The sequence below is a fragment of the Brassica rapa genome, chromosome A09 (genome assembly GCF_000309985.2).
Source record: "Brassica rapa cultivar Chiifu-401-42 chromosome A09, CAAS_Brap_v3.01, whole genome shotgun sequence".
NCBI lineage: Eukaryota > Viridiplantae > Streptophyta > Magnoliopsida > Brassicales > Brassicaceae > Brassica > Brassica rapa.
This window is the reverse complement of record NC_024803.2, coordinates 28,091,808-28,113,881: the sequence shown is the minus strand read 5'-3', so window position 1 is coordinate 28,113,881 and position 22,074 is coordinate 28,091,808. Positions and strand designations below refer to the sequence as shown.

The 22,074-nt window shown below is 33.6% G+C and overlaps 2 protein-coding genes across 2 annotated transcripts; both read left to right on the top strand.

Moving 5' to 3' along the window:
• The first annotated feature begins 866 nt into the window (after positions 1–866).
• Positions 867–8,784, top strand: LOC103840497 (probable S-adenosylmethionine-dependent methyltransferase At5g38780). The gene is made up of 2 exons (XM_033281383.1): positions 867–2,986; positions 3,140–8,784. Exons 1-2 carry the CDS (start codon positions 2,909–2,911, stop codon positions 3,833–3,835), a joined length of 774 nt encoding a protein of 257 aa, XP_033137274.1. The 5' UTR covers positions 867–2,908; the 3' UTR covers positions 3,836–8,784.
• A 5,214-nt stretch (positions 8,785–13,998) lies between these two features.
• On the top strand, positions 13,999–16,470 carry LOC103832143 (WD repeat-containing protein 74). Its single transcript, XM_009108102.3, has 12 exons — positions 13,999–14,225; positions 14,310–14,425; positions 14,519–14,548; positions 14,635–14,771; positions 14,853–15,032; positions 15,109–15,172; positions 15,239–15,346; positions 15,442–15,595; positions 15,686–15,775; positions 15,864–15,919; positions 16,002–16,059; positions 16,139–16,470. The coding sequence occupies exons 1-12, from the start codon at positions 14,144–14,146 to the stop codon at positions 16,372–16,374; spliced, it is 1,311 nt and encodes a 436-aa protein (XP_009106350.1). The 5' UTR covers positions 13,999–14,143; the 3' UTR covers positions 16,375–16,470.
• The last annotated feature ends 5,604 nt before the right edge of the window (positions 16,471–22,074 follow it).

Genomic DNA, 22,074 nt, shown 5'->3' with positions numbered 1-22,074 from the left:
ACCAAGGACTGATAAAACTTCCGCCTCTGAGACAACCTCCCCCATTGTTAGAAAAGCTACTGCAATATATACAATTTTGCGAGACAATCCGAGTCTACAATGCCCTCCTAGCTTTTACATCTATTGGAGCGAAATTAGATTACAGTGTTGTTTTTGGCAGAGGGTCATTTACATTCCGTATTCAAGGGCAGACTTACCACCATATCGGATCCCTCATTCCTAAGCCAAGTTTACCACCCAAGTACCTACAAATCTATATTTTTGATACGGCAAACGAAATTAAAAATCGGCTGGAAGCTTTAGGTCAAACAACCTCTGAAGGAAAAGCAGACGAAGCCACATTAAAAGTCCTTATAGAAATGATGGATGCCAACAATTGCCTTGCAAAGGTTTTTAGACGGGTTCGAGAACGCTATGAGGCAAACTCTGAACAAGATTTTACAGTGTCATATCTGATAAAGGGAATGGCAAACAATATGACTTACCTCAATCAAATGAGGTAGCTGGACTTATTGTTGGCGACATGTCAGACACTATCTGTGAGAGAGATATAGTCGTCCAGTTTCAGTCAACTAATTTGAAGGAGATACGAGATGATCATCCGCTATACATGAACCTCCAGTTCCCACTTTTGTTCTCTTATGGTGATTATGGTTTCAATACCGAAATCCTTTTTCATTTAGAGGAAGGAAGCTCGAGGACAAGAAAATTTCTCAGTATCCGGTAATTTTATGCTTCCTAAATACAAACGCGGTTAAAAGAAAGAATAATACTCATTAAATCTGGACAATTTTGTTACTTAATTAAACATGTTATCCGCGCGAAACGCGGACACCGACTCTAGTTACTCTAATATTTATAAACCAGAATCTTCCCCCTTGAACGTTACTTGCTTCTCTTTTCAAAAATAAAATTTGCAGAAAAATAAGTTCATTTCTCATTTTAGTGCTTCTTTCGTTATTTATAGTTATTAATATATATATATTTTTTTGTTAAAGGAACATTTATTTTCATAGAACGGAATGAGTAGTCTTTAGATCTACATATATATTTTTTAGCTGAAAGCCTGAAAATACACAAGCCACTGAACTAAACTATATATTTCGTGCCTATGGAAAAGATATTTTTAAAAATAGTGTGTATCTGCATCAAAAACTAATTTGGAGAATTTTCTTTCATGTTTTTCGTTACTAAGTTGTTTATATCACACATCTAAAAATAAATTTTATTAATTATAATTAAAATATATAGGTGCCACAGTCTAAGTAAATTTCTGGATCCGTCCGTGAATACTTTAATGACAATATTGTTTGTAAATATTGCTATAAATTTCAACTAATTTATAAAGTCAATCATATCCTAAAAATATTTAAACTTAAATAATAATCACTAAACTTTAAACTCAAATGTTATTATATTTTTGTTCGAAGATAGTAGTAAAAAGTGTATTTAATTTTTTTTTTGTTCCATCTTTTAAGATCAAGTGATAGGCAGGTTTGAGTCGTTTCGAAAAGACATTTTGTTCGACTAAATCTGATCTTCTTTTTTTTTATATCAACTTATTTTATTAATTTGAATGAGACAATACATAGTCTTTTTGAAGAAGAGTTGTTATGTTGTTTGGTACATAGTAATGAAATAAAAATGAAACTCGAGTTGGATTTGAAGTTGCCAACTTATCTGCATGAGAAAAAAGAACACCGCTGCTTCTCGCTTTCTTGGCGAGATTCTGCACGCACATTTCTAGTCCTCGGTATACGGACTATGCTGAACTCCAAAAACCAGCTCGTTGAAGAGAGAACGAGGCTAACTCGAAGGCAAAAGCTGGCCAATCGATAAGATTGGCAATCATATCCACCAGATAAGAGAAATCCATCTTTATATGTACACGGTGCACCGTAACTCTCGTAAACAAAACCATACCCATAAGGCGATTGCAGTAGAGTAATGATTCAGAAGCACTACTTGAAGTCTTTCAGATAGAGTGAGGTGGCGGAGGAGTCACCGGAGACGGTGAAGGACTAGTCGGTGGAAATGCATGTCCTGCTTCCTACATATCTGACACGTGGCCTTACTAAGTTGGTGGAATACAGCTGTCTTAAGTGCAAGTAGTATTTGTTCTGTCTTTTTTACCGATTGAGCTTTATTTTAATATTTGGTGCTGGCCCTAACACCAAATTGGCTTTGGTGCTCAACTGCAAATTAAAGACAGCACCAAATATTTAATTATCTGTACTTAAGACAGCACCAAAAAAAAAAAAAAAGACAGCACCGAATATTTAATCTTCATGTGCTTCTTCTGTATTTGTGAAAGTCTACGAGCTTTATTTTAATCTTCATGTGTGGCCGATACATATTTTTCTTACCGATTGAGCTTTCTGCACGTATATTAAAAGTGCAAGTAGTATTTGTTCTGTCCTTTTGTAATCTTCATGTGCTTCTGTATATTTGCCCATAGGGCAAATGAAATTAAATATGTTGACAAAAAAAAATTGGGCCTAATTAAGATCAAGTTAATGCTGAATTGAATTCTAATATATTGTTTGGTTAGTATCGGTTTGAGGAATTAGCTGTGATTCATAATTATTTTGATCAGTGGTAATGATTGCATAATTTTTTTTTTCTCATAGAAAGCAGATTCTACGAATCAAACTAAGAACTATATGTATACGATATACGTTGGTTGAATCCGAGCACATGGTCTCCACTATTAATTATCTGCGTTTTTCTGCTCACACATATTTTAACCCCTCACCCAGCAACTGTTTATTATCTTATTATGTGCTGATCATATGTTCCAACCATTTTTAAATGACGAATTCGTTTTCTTCTGTTTGGTTATATATTGAGACTATGATTACTAACATTTACAGAACATAAGTTCGTAGACTTTCACAAATACAGCGTCATGTCAACTTCTTCCCAGTCGTACCCGATGAGCGGGGGCGAAGATCTACACAGTTACATCCATAATTCTTCGTACCAGGTATGTGATGTATATAAGAATTATCTTCTTATATATTATACAAAAGCAAAAATTAAGGGTTTTATTATTCCTAGACTTAACCATATATATCGATCATGCAATTATCGTTAGCGAAATGTCTAGATATCATGCACGCATATATTTTTGATACAGAAAGCAGCCATAGATAGTCTTCAAGAAAAGACAAGGCTATACATCTTAGAAAAGATTGATCTCCTGAGTCTCAAGACCGGTCTTAGTACTTTCACTATTGCGGATTTTGGGTGTTCTGTTGGCCCTAACACATTTCATGCTGTTCAAAACATTATTGATGCGGTGAAACTCAAACACATGAAAGAAAACAGTCTTGTGTCTCTGGAGTTCCTAGTTTGTTTCAACGATCAACCCAACAATGACTTCAACACACTCTTTAGAACTCAACCTCCTTCCTCCGAACGAGAATATTTCTCAGTCGGAGTTCCAGGCTCTTTTTATGGCCGAGTGCTACCAAGAAACAGCATCCACGTTGGACATACTTCCTACACGATTCATTGGCTTTCTAAAGTTCCCGAACATGTATGTGAAAAGAAATCACCAGCATGGAATAAAAAGTACATTCAGTGTAATAATTTGATTGAAGAAGCGGCAAAGGCTTACAAGATCCAGTTCACAAAAGACATGAGCACTTTTCTTGAAGCTAGAGCCGCAGAGATTGTGCCTGGAGGACTGATGATTTTACAAGGACAATGTTTGCCTGATGGTGTTCTCATGTCTGAAACTTGGGAAGGCATTGTGATTGACACCATCGGTGATTGTCTTATGGATATGGAAAAATCGGTAAGATATAGTCTCAAAGCATTTAGTTTCTAATATTCAAAACATCATAAAAGGTAGGTCTAAACATTTGTTTTTCGGTTCAGAATTTTTGGGAATCTTTTTTTTTTTTTGAAAATGGGCTAGAAGAATTAATAACCGATTTTGATCTGAGTTCGGTTCTTTAATATGTTTTAAAAATATGCTCGCTTATCTTGGTAGAGAAATTCCAATAAAAGTCAAAAATCAAATAATTAATATTACTTATTTTAGCTAATTTAAATGCATTATATCCGTATTTATATTTTACCAGAGTATTAACAACCGTGATTTTTGCTATATTTGGGTTGACTGATTTGCTTCGTTCAGGTTCAATTTTATTATTTGGTTCAGCACAAGAATTTTTTCCACCATTCGGTTGGTCGATGAATTTTTCAACCATGATATCTCATATATAATTTTTTTTATTGATTAAAATTAGGGGAAATCACCAATTGAAAAGATTTTTTCTACCATTTTTAAAGCCTATACCGGATAGTTGTTAATACTCATATTTTTCCTTCGTAGGAATTGATAAGCGAGGAAAAACTCGAGTCGTTTAGCGTGCCGATATATTTTCCTCAGTTTAGTGAATTGAAGGGAGAGATTGAGCAAAATGGAAGCTTTGCGATTGAACTGATGCAGACTATAAGCCATCCATTTCAGGATATGCACTTAACCAACGACTTCACCACTTCCACCTTTCGAGCTATTTTTAGTTCTGTCATCGAAAAACATTTTGGAGAAGATGTGGTCGATGAGTTATTCGATCAACTTACTAAGAAGCTCAACAAGTACCCAATTGATTTTCAAAAGTGCAAGAAACAGATGGTCTATTGTATCGTTCTTAAACGAAATACGTAGTATTGAAAATGATGATGACATGTTATGTCTTCACAAGTCAGGTCATTATTTAAATATTGCTTTGCTCTTTAAAAGAGTTTTAATGTCTTTTATGGTTTTAAAATTATGTGATTCGTCCGCGCACCGCGGAGTACGACGTGTTTAGGAGTACGACGCGTTTACGAATATTTTAATTCTTTTTTTCGAAAAAGAATATTTTGATTCTACAACTTCAGTAATCATCTGATGTTTTTATTTGCTTTTTGAATTTTTATTATTATGTTTTTTTGTAAAACAGTTTTTATTATTATGTTGAAGTCAACTAAGAGCAACCTCGTCGGGAAAATATCTCACATGGGGTTCTGGACAAATAATATTATCTTTAAATATAACTAAATTATTAAATTATACTATTTGGTTACTTTAAAAAAATTGAATCATTCAATAACATATAATCCTTCCGTTTCATGTGTCGTTGTAGAAAAAATATTTCATTACAAAATAAATGTTGTTTTCGATTTTTAATGCAAAATTTATTAGTTTTATTTAACAATTTATTTTTATTAGTTGAAATATGGTTAGGTGCATAGTGTTGGGATTGTGATATCTCGTGTCCAACTCTATCTTATCTTATTAGTATGATATTGTCCACTTTGGACCTCAGAGGCTGTCACTCATGGATTTACTTTTGGTTTCCTTCCCAAAAAGTTTTCTTTTAGAATGTTTCTCCTACGACACATCACAGGTTCCATGATCTTCTGACGTTTCAGCAACATATCTTCTCTTTCCTCTTCTACCCGTTCTTACTTAAAGGGTATTTTTTTAATCTTCTTGCATCTCTTTGCCAAACCGCTCTGATACCAATTGTTGGGATTGTGAAATTTCATGTCCAACTCTATATTCTCCGATTATTACGATATTGTCCACTTTGTAACTAATTAGCAAGCCCGTATATATTTACTTTTGGTTTATATTCCAAAAGGCCTCGTACTATTAGAGTTGGACTTCTCTTTATATATTAGACTTTCCTTTGTCTAATATCCGATGTGAGACTTAACTTGTTATCTCACACATAGATAATTATGTTTTTATATATAAAATATACAAAATTAATTGTTTTCTTAATTTATGTGCACAAATTTAAAGTGACACTTGAAATAAAACAGAGAGAATATAATATATATGACAGGAAAATTCTTGAAGAGTATTTTAAAACATCTTCTTTCTTTTTTGGCTGATTTGAGATTCTTTTGCGTCTCTTTCCTATTTCTAAATTTTTTTTTAAGAGACCATATAAGTTTTTCCTGAAGAGTATTTTTTTTTGTGGAAGCACTGTAGCCTATTGGTTAAGGTTTAAAGGCTTCTACACCCAGGTCTGGGGTTCGAATCCCAGACTATGCAATTTATTACAGATTACAAGAAATCCAGGTTTCAAGTTCCGGAGAAAGCGGTTTATTCAACAATTATGCATACTACAGAGGAAAAGGTTTACAAGGGATCTTCAACCTGGTGCAAGTAAATCTGGCCAGACGTGGATCTTCATATGACGGTTCAGGTGATGCAGTTAGGCGTAAGTCTTCATAAGGCAGATAGTATTGTCGGTTGTCGAATCGTCTATGTAATCTTTCCTATATCATAATTGTAAGATCGTAATAAATCAGCGTTAAAAAAAAATATATAAGTTTTTCCTGTCGTCGGAGGTGTTCTAATAATTTTGTGAGTTCTAAGAAACTATCGAGAAGTAGAGGCTCATGGGTTGTTAGAAATGAAATGGGCAAAATGATCATGCGTAGCAGGCGAGCCTTCTCCAATGTTAACTCCCTGGATGAAGCTAAATACCAAGGGTTGTTGTGGACCTTATAGTGTTTAAGCTCTCATCGTCTTAACAACGTAATTATAGCTATCGATGATACTACACTGACATAGGTGGTGCTTAGACCAACAGCTTGGCCAAATGATAGATATAAGAAGGTGTATGTGCGTAGAAGAAAGAAAGGAGTAACTTGCGAAGGAGTTCATGAGCTGGCAGCTCAGCAAGAGGATTTGGGATAGCTGGAAGAGTAATGCAAAGACTCTAGCTGGAGTGGAGGGTTAGCAGTTACGATTCAGCTGAGCTAAGGAAGTGAGGAACTATTAATAAAACAAGGAGAGTGGAATGTATTCTTTATGCTTGAATGTTGTAGAAGATAGTCGTTATGAGACTTCTCTCGTGAATGCTATGAGATCGATGTATCGTTTACTTTCGCTATGAGATTGTAATCGTTACATACTTCAAGCTATAATACTTCTTTGGTTCAGAGTTTACATTGTTTGAGATAACTTTACTCTATTATTGGTGCAGTGAAACTGATCGGAAGCAACGCGACGGTAGCAGAATGGAGGAGACGATGATCGGATCTGAACGAGAGGTAGCGAGGAGCTCAGCGCAGTTATCGATGAATCTACAATGCACGGAGTGGTTGAAGCTCGGAAACGATACGGAAACTCGAAATCATCGAGCGACGACGGAACAGTTCGTATCAGTGGAAAAGAAGCTCGAAACGATGGGAATCAATGCAGACACCAATAAAAACGATTTTTAAAAAATATTTAGTAGTAATTTTTTTAGAAATTTTCCTTTTTCAAAATCCTAAAAAATAGATTTGAAAACAATTTATTTAATATAATTTTTTATTTTCAAAACTTTTAATGAAAATATAATTGTAAAAGATTATATTGAGTTTGGTTCTTCAAAATTACTAATTAACATGATTGTGACACATGGTAGTTATATATTTAAAATTGTGATATGTGTTAAACTATTTCATAATCAAAAATATATATACTAAAATAATAAAAACAAATTTTCTTTAAAACAATTAAAAATATTATTTAATAGTCTTATTATTATTATTATTGCTATTATTATTTTTCATTATAATGTTTGTTTCAAAAGATACTAAAGATAGAGAATTATAAAAGATAAACATTAACTTTTAAGAAAAAAATGTTAAACAAAAAGGAATTGTAAAATCCTACAAGTACAATAAATTATTTAATAAAAACATGAAGAAAAACTAACTTTAAAATAAATAATATTACTTTTTTAAAAGCGTAATTAAAATAAAATTGTAAAAGTACTCTTATTATTTTCTTATAATTAAATAACTTTCTTTTTTTAATAGATAATTGTATGTTAAAAATTATGACAAAAAGTAGCTACAAATATTTCACATCTTTATTTACTATTTAGGTTTAAGTTTCCACATATTATTTTTATAAAACACAATAGTATTCACATAAAACTATTACCTGAGTATTTTTTTTTTTAATTTCTTGATACAATTCAACATTTTATTATCGTTATTATACATCTTATGATGCATGAATAACTTTTAATTTTAATGTTATTGTCGTACATGAGTATGTATAAATATGTGTTTGTATGTATAAGACAAAATATATAAATAATTAAACAGAATTTTCTATTAAAAATAAAATAGTTGTATAAAAATCTAACAGAAACAAATAACTAATTTCCTTTTTAAAAGTCTAAATAAAATAAAAACGTAAATAAAATCTTATTTTTACTATAATTAACTAACTTTAATTTTTAATAATTTTGTGTTAAAAAAGATAAACCAAAATTAACTTCAAATATTTCACGTGATATGATTGTGATATGTGTCAATTAAAAGCTTAGATTGTAAATGTGTCCATAAAAACTTCCATTATGTGAAAATAACTTTTTCTTTTCCTAAATCTTATATAAAAGATATTTCTAAAACAAAATTATTTTCTAATCTGAACCAATTAAGAATTTTTTCTTCTTTTTTTTAAATCCTGACTAGAGAGAATTTGTTTAATAGTAATTTTTACTTGAAAAATTTAATAATAAATATGATATTAAAAATTATTCAATTATCAAGAAAAATTGTAAAAATATTAATGATATTGAAAAAACGAATTTTGAAAATTGTAACTTTTAAAAATAGTTAATATTAACTCAAAATAGTTATTTGATAAAATTTTTATTTTATTTTAATCCTAGACAAATTATAATTGTATAAGATTATGTAATAATAATTTCTTTTTCCAAAATCCTACAAAACTGTAAAAGAATATTTAATAGTTGTTTTCTTTTTTTATAAAAAAAAATCCTAAATAGAAGAAATTTGCATATTATTTTAGGGAAATTGCCACTAATACCACTTTCCTAATACCACTTTTCAACTTTACACTTTTCAATTTTACCATTAAAATTTTAATAGGTGAAAGACTATTGTACCCTAACTAATCAAAAGAAATGGAGACCCCATCATCGTCTCCAACCTGGCCAACGCCTCCGCTTATGAGTCCGTCGCCGCCGTATTGAGCTCGATGCTCATCGAGAATCGTCAATCTGCCATTGTTATATCCACCTCCATAGCTGTTCTCATCGGCTGCATCGTCATGCTCGTCTGGTGAAGATCTGATGGCTCTGGCAGCTCGTAACGTGTCGAGCAGCTTAAGCCTTTGGTGATCAAACGCCTCCTCTTACGAGTCCGCCGCCGTATATTGACATCTCCGATTCGCCTCAGCTCATGTCTTCGCCTGCTCAGGTGAACTCATCCTTTCCAATTCCAATCCCTAGATGATGGATCTCACGCCAATGACGAGTTCTCCACGAAGCTAACAGAATTTACAAGCTCAAACGAACAAGACGATCTCTCTCCCAACACCTAAGAAACGCTAACAAAGGTAAGAGGATAATAAATGGTGATTTTCGTCTCTTTCTGTAATTGTAAGTTGGTATATCAAATTCGATCAATTTCTAGGAAGGAAGACGAAGTTTTGAAGTTTTTTTCATGAAGTTTTCAAATCTCAAATTTATAAGACCTTATAAATTGGGTCCTTTGGAATCTTACTGTTGATCTGTTAGCAAACAAAAGACATAGAAACTAACATATATTTAAATCATGAGAAATTAATAATTTAAGATTAAGATTATCCCATGATTTCTTCTTCTCTTGGTTGATATGTTAATGTTGCAGAAAATTACAAAGGTGTGGTATGAGCTTTTGGATTTAAGGGATGCTGTGGAGAATAGGTGTGATGATATGCATATCAAGTACCTCACTTTCTTGAGGTAATATAATGATACCATTTGTAGTTTGACTAGCAAGGTTTAGTATGTGCAGTATATGAGGTGGAAGGTTGGTGTTTTGGTAGTGTAATGTTCTGTTTGGTACTATATGAGATTCATTTTTTATGTCTTGTTTGTGTATAATATCTATAGAAGCAGTGGAGATTGAGCATGAGTTTGTTGAGTTACCAAAGCATATTATTTTTGAATCTTGTTTTTGGAAGTGAGAGATGATGCGTATGAATAACATGTGATTGGCTTGCGTTCATATTTTGAAGATCGAGGAGGTTGGTGAGCTGTTTGAAGAAGCAAGAGGAACTCTGAACAAGAATGTGGTTTGTATGATCAAAGAATTAAATATTTATAACTCTTTATAAAAATTGCAGAGTTGGTTTCTTTATACATCCTTCTCTCTCATCTTCTTCAGACATCTCTTATACTAAACCAATTGTATATTCTCTTACGAGTTGCATAGTTGAAGAGATTAGTTCGACATGTAAATGAGTGTGGTTCCAATCGTTTCTTTTATAGAAGAATGAGATATGGAGAAGCTTTGATATTCTCAGATCATGTTAGTAACAACTAACAAAAACTGAGTTTTGCAAGTACAAACTCCATTGGAGCTAGATTCAAATGATTTACAAAGCTTTATAAATTAGTTTATAAATATTTATAATTAACTTATAGACTACAGTAGATATTTTATAAAGTATTACAAATCTATTTATAAACCTATATGAATCAATTTATACATTCTTGTAAATCAAAATAAAATATCCCAAGTCTACTGATTGCTTGAAGAGCTCATCAACTTGGTGCTCCCCAATCCGCCATGGCTCTATGATGATGATGTCTTCTACTCCTCTTGCTTGGCGGTTTGATTCAGCTGAATTCACACTCAAAGAAGACTATAACGACTTCTTTTTGAATGTATGTTTCTTAATGTCTCAAGAAGCATTCATCCTTCAGATTAAGTACTAGTAACAAGCAACTATCTTTTAACAATGCTTCATTTCTTAATATACTTACAACGCTTTGTCATACACTCTACACCTGATTTCATGAAATAAAAAGTTGTAACACTTCAAAATACCACTAACCTGATTCTTCTGCTATGTTTTTTGGCTGAATAGATATTTTTCTAACAGCTTAAAAAGACTCTCTAAACTATTTATAAATCTTTTGATAAAGTCTTATAAAACCTTTATATTTTTTTTGTAAACCCTATACAAACTCTTCAAAACCCATTAAAATCTTTTATAAACCCTTATAAATCTTTTTTTTGTCAACATTCTTTTCATTTAGGCCTCATGGGCTGAAATTATGGGCACAAGTCTTTCATCTTAAAGCCCAACACTTTGATACACAAGATTAAATTCATAAAAATAAAGAACACGTGCATGTTTTATAAAGAGATGATGATACGTGGCAGATTCTGAGGCACATGCGGACAGCGAAAAATGCTCCACCGCTTCAGACCCCACCGCTTCAGCTCCACGAACGAAGAAACCTCTTTTGTCGGACTTACAAATCTTATATGTCTTTATAAATGGTTTATAGACTCCTACAAATAATTTTACATACCCTTATAAATTATTTTATAATGGTGTATCAATTTTATAAATTATTTTTATAAACCCTTATAAATTATTTATATACCTTTATAAACCTTTATAAACTATTATACAAACCATTATAAGTTGTTTTATAAAGCTTTCTAAATGGTTATAGACTCTTTTAATTGATTTATAAACCTATACAACTCTTAAAATACCCCTTATAAATTGAATATATGCTTTCATAACATTTTTATAAACTTTTATAAATAGTTTATAAATTTATAAATTATTTACATTCATCAATAATCATAGATCTACCCCCATTGATTGATCTGAGAAAGTGAACCATAGATCTTAGAGACTCTTACAAATAATTTATAAACATTTATAAATCGCTTATAAACTTACAAAAATGTTTTATAAACTTTTGTAAATGATTTATAAACTCTTATTTGCCCTTTAAATTTCTTTTCTCTTCACTTTTATCTTCTTTCATGTGTTATTGTTCTATATCATATACTGCAAAAAGTAAATCCACAAAATTTTGTTCCCATTAACTTTTCTTCTTTTTATATCCTTGTTGAACTAATTGTACAACACTGTCAAAATCTATGTCATTAAGATCTGAATGCGTTGGGGTCACCAAATGTTTGTATTCCTTAGAGAATCCAAACATTGTATTAACCAAAAGATGTAACAAATAACAGACAAGTTTTATAAGTCTCCCAAATCTCTAATTTACAAATTTATAAACCCATATAAAACTACATTTATAATATTTTATAAAATGCTTCACATTATTGACCAAGACACCGATTGGATAATCACTTTTAGATTGTCTAGTGGTTCTGTTCTAGCTTCATCAATCCTCGGACGTAATCTCAAAGATTTGCAAAATTCATTGCTATCTAACTGCAAGACGAAATAAAAAGATGATGTTATCTTTTAATCATGGTCTAAAGATACTTTATCCAAGCATAACGTTCATGTATTTTGGTAACAGTCTTACAAAGAATATATGATAATAAAAGACAAGACTTCTCAAATTCACACATTTATATATTTTTTATAGACATATATGATCAACTCTTGTTTAGAAACTTCTTTATAAAACCTTGTAAAGCATTGAGTTGTACTATCAACTATATCTTAAAACCCAGATTTATAAGAGGTTCTAATTCTTTAAAATACAATGTTCACTATCCAAAAATATTTCTCCTAACCAGAACTATTCAAATGACAAGTCTAAATCAATTTTATTTGTTTTTTGAATAACAGAGGAAAGAAAATCCTAAAATTACTTGAACCCAGATTTATAAAGGTTTATAATTTTTTGAAAACTCAATGTTCACTATCGAAACTCTTTCTCTTAGATCGACCTGTTGTAAACCAACCTTCGTTGATTTTTTTTATAACAGAAAGAACAAATCCAAAATATTACTTGAATCGAACAAAAAAAATACACAAATTAGAAACATACCAGTGTGAATCGTGGAGAGAAGCCAACATCTTTGAGGTTTTGAATAGTGATTCTCTTAATTGCTTATCACCAGATACGTGATAGAGAGTGACGATGGAACTCAACGGAGACGACGATGGATCTCGACGGAGATGACGACAGATCTCAACGAAGAGAGAAGAAGGATCTCAACGGGGAGAGAGACGATGGATATCGAAAAGAAGGACGGTGGATCCGACGGAGAGCGACGGTGGATCCGAACGGAGAGAGAAGAAATATCACGACGGTAGAGAAGAAGGAGACGATAGATTGAAAATAAGGTAGGGTTAGTTTAGTCATTTACACATTAATGAATGTGGTATTTATGAAAATATCCTTTGAGTGGTTGTATAAGTGAAAAGTGGTATCAAAAAAAGTGTATAAGTAAAATTCCCCCTTATTTTAAGTCCTAACCAAAAGAGAATTGTAAAATATATTTGATAATATTTTTAAGAGAGTGTTTGATGACGAACATAATACTAAAATTATTTAATTAACAAAATAAGTGTAAAATTAGTATTTATATGAATTATACAAATACCAATTTTAAAATTATTTATTAATAACTAAAAATAATTATTTGATAGCAATATATCTTTTCTGAAATTCTAAGAGAAGATAATTGTAATAGGTTAGATGACAGTAATTTACTCTCTTTTTTAAAATTTAAACAAAATTGTAAAAGAGTATTTAATATTATTATTTTTTATTTTTTAATTGTAAATAAAAATGAGATTTATAAAATAAAATATTTTCCTTTCTAAAAAATCCTAGCAAAATAAAAATTTAAAGACTTATTTAATAATATATTAAATTTTAGTACATAAAAACATGTATGATGTTGTCATTGACTCGATTGATATATTCGATTTTCATTTTTTTTACTTTTCATTTTTTATTTCGGATTATGCTTAGTTTAAATATTTAGATATAATATTTTTTTAATCCTAAGTAAAAATCTTATAACAACTCATCTATGCACGATAATTGTAAAATATAAATATTAACTTGAACTTATGTGTGAAAACGAGTTTTAACTATAAAATAAATCTCAAACAACATATGAAAAAAACAATCATAATACGATAACAAAATGATTTATTATTTTATGGTTTTTATTAAATTAAAACATCGTGTGTATATATATATATATATAAAGTACAGTACAGTACGTACTATTGTCCCGGTTTAGCTAACCTAAATAAAAATCGACTCCGGTAGTTGTTTAATTATGTTTGTCCAGAGTCGAATCGTAGGGTTTTAGAAAAAGGTTTACTCTTCTCCGTCGTCGCGCCTCTGCTACTCGGAGTAAACTTACAGAAATGCCTCGAGTCATCTCCAACGAGACCCTCGGCTGCCCTCCGATCCGTGCTTTAACCTTTGACTCTCTCGGCTTAATCAAAGGTCCCCACTTTCTCTCTATCTCCCTTCCTTTTTCTCAAGCCGAGGAACTATACTGAAGCTATTTTTTCCGATTCGATGTTGCAGTGACTGAAGCTCGAGGTAAAGAGAGAGGCACTCCGACTGTAGTCAACTCATGGGGGGAGATGAATGCTTCCAGAAGCGTTCTCGCCGCTTCCATGGATGACCGTCTAAACAATCCCGTACATAGTTTTAATCTTTTAATGCTTATGTAAGCTCTGCTTCAAGCTTAGTTGAAAAGCTCATCACTTTTTGTCTTCTTCTTTTAATTGCAGCTTTTGGCTGTGGCGAGAAAAGATGGCAACGTATGTGTTAATCCTTGCTCTTAAGCTATTTGTAATTTGTAACTTTGTCTCCGTAGCCGAGCTAACTAGTTATGACTGTTATATAGGTTGAGGTTCTTAATCCCTGTAATGGTGATCTTCACTTTGCATACTCTGTGTTTGGTGATGACGGTTCTTCACCTGAAGATAACGAAGTCTCCGGCCTGCACTTATTCAGAAAGCAAAAAGAAGATCACACAGAAAGGTATGAAACAGTTTCTTCAACCTATCACCAGTTAGTTTTGTGCTGCGATTGATGTTTCTCAAAATAACTTGTTGTTATTAGGTCTTGCACATTGCTTACATGCACAAGAAAGGGAGATGTGAGCCTCAGAACTGTTCAGTTTCCAGATGCACGTGCTGATTCTACAGATGAAGCTGCACCCAAAACTTGGAAAGCATGTGGTTCTGGTGAACTATTGGTTGGTAAAGTTGACGGGACCGAGAACTTCGGCTTGTTTGGAGGGTTAGTAGTTAAGAACTTAGTTCGTTATATATCTCGGTTTGGTTGTTACCATATTTAAATGAATGTTCTAATGCAGGAAACGTGTTGAAGTCAATATATGGGATCTTGAACAATGTACTAAGATCTGGAGCGCAAAATCTGTGAGTTTCTTCTCTACCAAAGCCTTCAGTTAATGTCTCTTTCTAACCAATCTCTGCTTGGTGCAGCCTCCCAAAGACAATCTCGGGATCTTCACGCCAACCTGGTTCACTTGTGCTGCATTCATGAGCAACGACGATCACCGTAAATTTGTCACAGGGACCAAGTCTCACCAGGTTAAAACAATCAATGAAGTTTCTTTTCTTACTGCCACCAGATTTTTATCGCTGTGTCCAGGTTACTCAAAAAATTTCTTGTTTTCTTGAGATAGGTTCGTCTTTATGATGTCTCTGCTCAACGTAGACCGGTCATGTCCTTTGATTTCCATGAGACTGCTATTACAGCAATCACTCAAGACCCAGACGGTCATACTGTCTATGTCGGGAATGCTTCTGCTGACCTCGCTGCCTTTGATATACGAACAGGTTCGTTGATTCTCTCTACAAACGTATCATAAAACAATGTTGCTGTATCGAAAAAGTAATTAATCAGTCAATAATTAATCTCTTTTGCAGGAAAGCTGTTGGGAAGCTTTCTAGGAAAGTGTTCTGGAAGCATAAGATCAGTTGTTAGACATCCACATCATCAAGTGATAGCTTCTTGCGGTAAAGATGCTTTCTGTTGCGCACAACTTCAAAATCCATATGCGTTTCAGCAATCTCATCTGTGTTTCTGTTTTACTGGTTTGTTCAGGGCTAGACCGATATCTACGGGTTTATGACGTGAAGACACGTCAACTCATCTCTGCGGTACGCTCTTTGATATGGAAGGTGTGATGTGTTTTGGGTTAATAAGAAATCATGTTTCACTCATCACACTGTTTTGTTCCAGGTTTTCTTGAAGCAGCATCTTACAGGTCTTGTCTTTGACTCGGGCTTTAGTGGAGAAGGTTAGTTCTTCTTTTGGCCGTTGGCGTTATCACATACCATTAGTGTGTTTGTTGATTTGATTCTTTATGGTCTAAGCAGAGATCGCAAACACGGTGGTTGAGGCTGAAACAGAAGAGACCATGGAGCAGGAAGGTCAAGAAGAAGAGAATGATGATGAAATAGAGGAGGCTCCTGTGAAGAGAAAGAAGTCAAAGAAAGAGAAACGTAGTAGAGAAAAAGTTTCTGAGGGTGAAGAGATGGACAAGCTAAGAAGCAAGAAGACACGAGATCACAAGAAGAAAACCAAGAAAGTAAAACATACTGAAGAAGACTAGTTTTAAGTTTTTTACCAAAAACATTGCTTCTGTACTTTCTATTCTAATCTGAGCTATAGTTTTGAACAACACTTCAACGAAGAGTGTCGATTTCAACCTCCACGTGTAATTCATACTCTTGGAAAGTTACAATGTCCACTAAGAGGGTAAAGCACTTCTTAAACAACAATGCTGCATCATTCTCCCTGTTAGATTGTAACAACTAACAATAGGGAGAAACCAAAAACCAACCATGTCTATTTTCGTTTTTCAAGTGTCACTGTCTATGTAATTTCCTCAACTTTGACACTTACAGAATTTGTCTGGTTCTGCTCAAGCCGGAAGCTTCAGTTTAGTATTGGTTTTCCAGCTAGAATGAAACAGAAAGGGATACGAAGTTAGTCACATGATCAGTGGCCGCTATAAAAGATCTGGAGAGATTTCAGACTGGTGAGGTTTATTTACCTCAAGTAGTAGTAGTAGAAGAAATCCGCATAGAGAGCAGTTTGGACAAGACCGGACACACAAGCTGGAAAATTGCAAATATGTCAACAACCAAATAATGCAGAATGTAATTTGGTGCTTCTTTGTTGAAACATTGTTTACCGATCCATCTAGTGAAATGATCCTCTGTGAAATATCGATAGATCCAGTTGATGATATATAATCCACGATACGCCCTGCAAGTTAAGTTATTTCCCATTCAGACTCCCGTACAAACAAAATGCATTAACAAGTGACAGACACGGTATATCAAGAAGAAAGAGAACAATTCTAAACAAACCCAACATATCATATTACAGTAACATCATTGCAGAACCAGGTAATAGTCATATGCTATATCAACAGTCAGTTCCAAAATGTGAAGCCAGTAGATCAAGAAAGCAAAAACATATCTCTGGAAAGAATACGTACCCAAGAAAGAGAACATATTGTCCAGTCAAATTGTCCACATTCCCACTTCTCTGTAGCAGAACCAACTGGGGAAGGATAGCAACTGCCTCCAAGTATATTGAAAAGGCCCAGAACACCTACAATGGTTCCAAATTCAAATGACTATCAATTACACACAAGCCACATTGTTGCAATACTACTTCAAAATATAGCTCGGAGTGAAGGCAGTTGCAAAGATGAAAGTTTTATCAGGGCACATTGGCTAAAATGTTTTTGGTGATTTAAATAAAGAGAGATACTATAGTTGCATCTGACAAGATAATCAAAGAAACTTATGTGAGAATACCTCTTGGAAAGTGAATATCTCATGCAGAAGAAGCGCCAACACAAAACATGCAAACAAAACGTACTGATGACGAAATGTATCAAGGTCCATATCGTACGACTTCCGCACAAGTGGATGCCTACGCATACACCAAACGATAGCCAGCGAGCTAGCAATGAAGACAACCTTCATCACGCTGTTGTAGAGAGACACGTAATCCGTGAACTGATCCAAGTACCGAGTCAAGAACACAAGCGCATACAGCTCCTGCGTCTTCAGAGAGATTCCTACCCAATCAAAATCAAATTCATATGAGCATTCTTCCCTCAAACCTAATCTAAAATGAGATTTCACCACTATTCTGGAAATCGATCGATCATACGAGCTATATAATAAGATTTGCATTGTAAACGATAACAAACAGGTCAAAGCAATGCGAGATTGTTTTTGAGAGCTCGTCTTCGAAGCATACACAAGGGAAGAGAACTCACCGGCGCAGGATTTCGTCGCGTAGATTTTGAGGAGAAGGATTAAGATACTCATCAAGTGAGTCATATCGCCGGCGAATCTAAAGATATTCATCGTTGACCAGAAGACGAAGGAGACGGACTCGACGACGATAACAGTATTTTCCGGGAATCCAGAAACCGAGTGCGAGAAAGAGAGAGAGGATGCACGTTTCACGTTTTCTGATGACGTGGCAATCCTTAACGTGTGCGCTCATGCGATTAATTGTTTCCTATATTAGAGAAATAATTACCAATAGATTTTGTAAGTGGAAAGTTGGTGTTATCTGCTACGTCGCACCGTGTTAAAGTAGGATGCGCCAGTTTTTTATGGGTCTATATTGCATCGAATTACGCCATGTGTCCAACGAACAGTGATGTGGCAGCTACGTACGTACTCATGGTGTGGAGGCGTTAACATATTTTAGTTACTCGTGCTCCACGTGTTCTATATAATTTTAAAAAGCAGTTTCAGAGTCTCGGTTAGTTAGAGGGACCGGCTCGGCTAATAGCTGTTTATTAATGGATATGGGCCTTTCAGTTATTATTTATTATATGTGGGCTTAACCCCTCTTTGGTAATTTTATAATCAAAATGATTTTTTTATTTGACTGTGACATTTGATTAGTCAATTACATAATTGTTATATATATAATTGTTATATATTCTTTCATATGCATAGCGGAATCTAGTATTTGTTTTCCAAGTTTTGCATTTTAAGACGGACCCATATTTTTTAATCAGACAACTTGATTTACATGCATGAACAATAGATAGGGGTTTTCAACTTAGCTGAAGAAGTTAGGTTCATTTTGGGAGAATAATGGCTTCACGGCTATAATAACTTTATATACCACTAATCAATTCTCCAACTTTCCTAGGAACGCTTACCTTCAAAAGAAAACAAAAACTAGATTATCAAAAGCTTCCTTCTACTCAAGAAATAAAAATATTTTCAAAACAAAATAGATTCCACTAATTGACCTGCGAAAAAAATACGAATTAAATAAACACAAAAAAAAATCAATAATGAGTCATGAATTATCCGTTCATGATGCAAGTAGAACCGTGATAAGTAAATCTTATAATGTAGCTCAATATAGTGCACATGGAATCGTCATACAAGTATTTTCATAAAATGAATCATCAAACAGTGTTAGAAACAATTTTTATTGTGAATAGTTGTGTTTTCCACGCTAATTTATTATAGCATTACAAACTATGATGATTTTATAACCGATAACTTTATTTGTTTTATGATAATTCGTGTTTGACTACACCATTTCAAATCGGTTTAATAAGATAGTTTTACACCCTGGGGTTTTACATGTACTATAATGAAACACTTATATAAGTCTTTTTGTTTAATGTGCACATTTTGCTTTTTTCCAAGACTCAAAAATCATATTTCTTACTTCTTTTGTTTTATTTTAATTTGCATTTAAAATTTTTGCTACAAATTTAGAAAGTACAAATATTTATATAATTTATCTTGATTATATAAAAGTATTATTAAATAAAACTAGTTCAACCAATAAAAAAAACAGTATTTTGTAATTGGTTACAAATTTTAAATGACATTAAATATTATTTAGAATAAATTAGTGAAAACTTACTTATTTTAGAACAAAAAACATTTTTTTAAACACCAAATAAAGTAAAACTGAGGGAGTAATATAAAAAACTTTAATGAAGTCTCAATAAAACCAAACCACTGGACCCAAAGGGTTACCTATTGTTGTGTTTTAATGTGTGTGTGTTTTTTTTTTGTGGGAACAAGTTGTCAAGTGTTAGCCAACTAATCTTTTTTTCGTCAACAGCTAACTAATCTTAGTGAAATTGGAATATAAGAGCAACATTACAGGGGCAAATTTGAGGTTTTTTAAGGGGGGAGGGGGGGAGACACACAAAAAACAGTAAAACCGAGGGGAGAAGTAGCTAAGTAAGAGCTGTTTTGGTTTGGTCTTTGTACTGTTTGCGGGTCTCACTAACACGTTCACTACAAGAAAACATATTTTTTACGAGGGCAATATACGTTGTAATTTCGTCGTAAACGGGGTGTTACGAAGAATGAACCTCGAAACACGTTTCGTCGTAAAACGCCCGTCGTAACCGACGTTTCGTCGTAAATGACTTGTTAAGTTTACGACGAAATATATTCCTCGTAAAGCGCAGGGCAGAGATTCGTCGTAAACGACACGTAAAATTTCGTGGTAAACTCCACGTAATGGATTCGATGTAAAGCACACGTAAACAATTTCGTTGTAACACCCTCGTAAATATTTCGATGTAAACTCCACGTAACATTTCGATGTAAAGACCACGTAAAAACTTCGATGTAAAAGACTCGTAAATCTTTTCGACGGTAATCAGTCGTAAATGTTTACGTCGAGCCTACATCGACGTTTCGTTTTATAATATATTTTGAATATTGTTTTTAACCTCAAATATATATATAAATTTGAATTTATTTAAAATTCAGAATTTTAAATAATTTTAATTTTAAAACGAAATATGAAAATAAAAAACATATATAAAAAGCATTTAAAAGTCATAATATTTAAATTCATAATACAAACCGAAATATTAAAAAAACTACATATCATCGAAGTAGTCGGTGGGGTTGCTCGGCTGTTGACGGGTTGGATCGGACTCTTGGGGATCTCGTACTGGCAACCCAAGAGCGGCTCGTCTCTGACTCAACATTCTCTGCATAACCGGGTTTCCCACAGCCATCACGTCTAGCAAATCCTCAAGAGAGTCTAAACGAACCTGCTGGCTATCCATTCGAGCTTTCATCTGAGAAGTCTCTTCATCCCGTCTCGAAGTGTATGACGAAGTTGCCCTTGCAACTTGGTTAACAGAGCCTATACCGACTATTCGTCCCTTCTTTCTAGGAGCCAGCTATAAAATTAAAACATATATTAATATAGTTATTAAAAATAATGTAAACAAAAATTTTTAGTTGTACTACCTCTTCGAAGATTCTGTCGGCTTCTTCGGTGGACAATGTGACGGGTAATCCATCGGGAGACTCCTGAGTTAGTTGCGTCTCCCGTTCTTCAATCCGAGTAGCCACTGCTTGAGCGAGTTTCTCAGATGCAGGATCCACAAAAACTCCGTCGGATGTGGCGTGAGTCATCTTGAATAGGTCAGACAGAGATGGTAAGACTCCCGTCTTCTCCAACTACAAAAAAAAAATATTAAAAATTATATTAATTGAATATTTTAAAATAAATATTTAAAAACAAAACTTACAACTTCTAGACGGATGCCTGCATGTGGTTTTTGGCCGGTTCTGTGAAGCATGGGCAAATTACCATCTTTATCCTTCGTTCTTCGAGAAGCCGAGCACGAATTGGCATTTTTGATCGAAGAGGGGTGCTTCCAATAGGCGATGAGGCCATCCCACACATCCTTCGTGAGCTCAGTGGGCTTTCCCTCATACCCGTCGAGCTCCCACTTGTCCTTCCAATCGGAAACTGTGTTGCAGAGGCGGATCTTTGCTTTTGCAACGAATTCCGCCTTCACCATCTCGGTCATTCCCAAAGACCAATGCCACTTTTGCTGAAACACAAAAAATTTGAAAAAATTACAATTAATAATAATATTTAAAAAATATATACATATTTAAAAGTGAAAATTTAATTAAATTTAAAAATCTTACCGCAAACATTTTAAACCAAGTGATCTTAACGTGATTTGGAGTCTTGCTCCAGTTCGGATATGCCCCGTCGTAGTAACCCTTAATCGTTTTCGAAACGCTCCGGCCAACACGGTTGTTAGCCCCAAACCTGAAAGGAAAACAATTTAACCGTTAGAAAATAAAAATAATTTAAATTTTAATGTAATAAAAATTATAACTTACCAATAAGTTCCTCGGGGTCTATCGGGGTCTAGAACATCCAAACCCTCCCGTCCAGGCTGGGCAAGCAAATCCTCTACCGTATATCTCGCGAATGGGGCATATGAAGACACACGCAAATCCGGATGAAC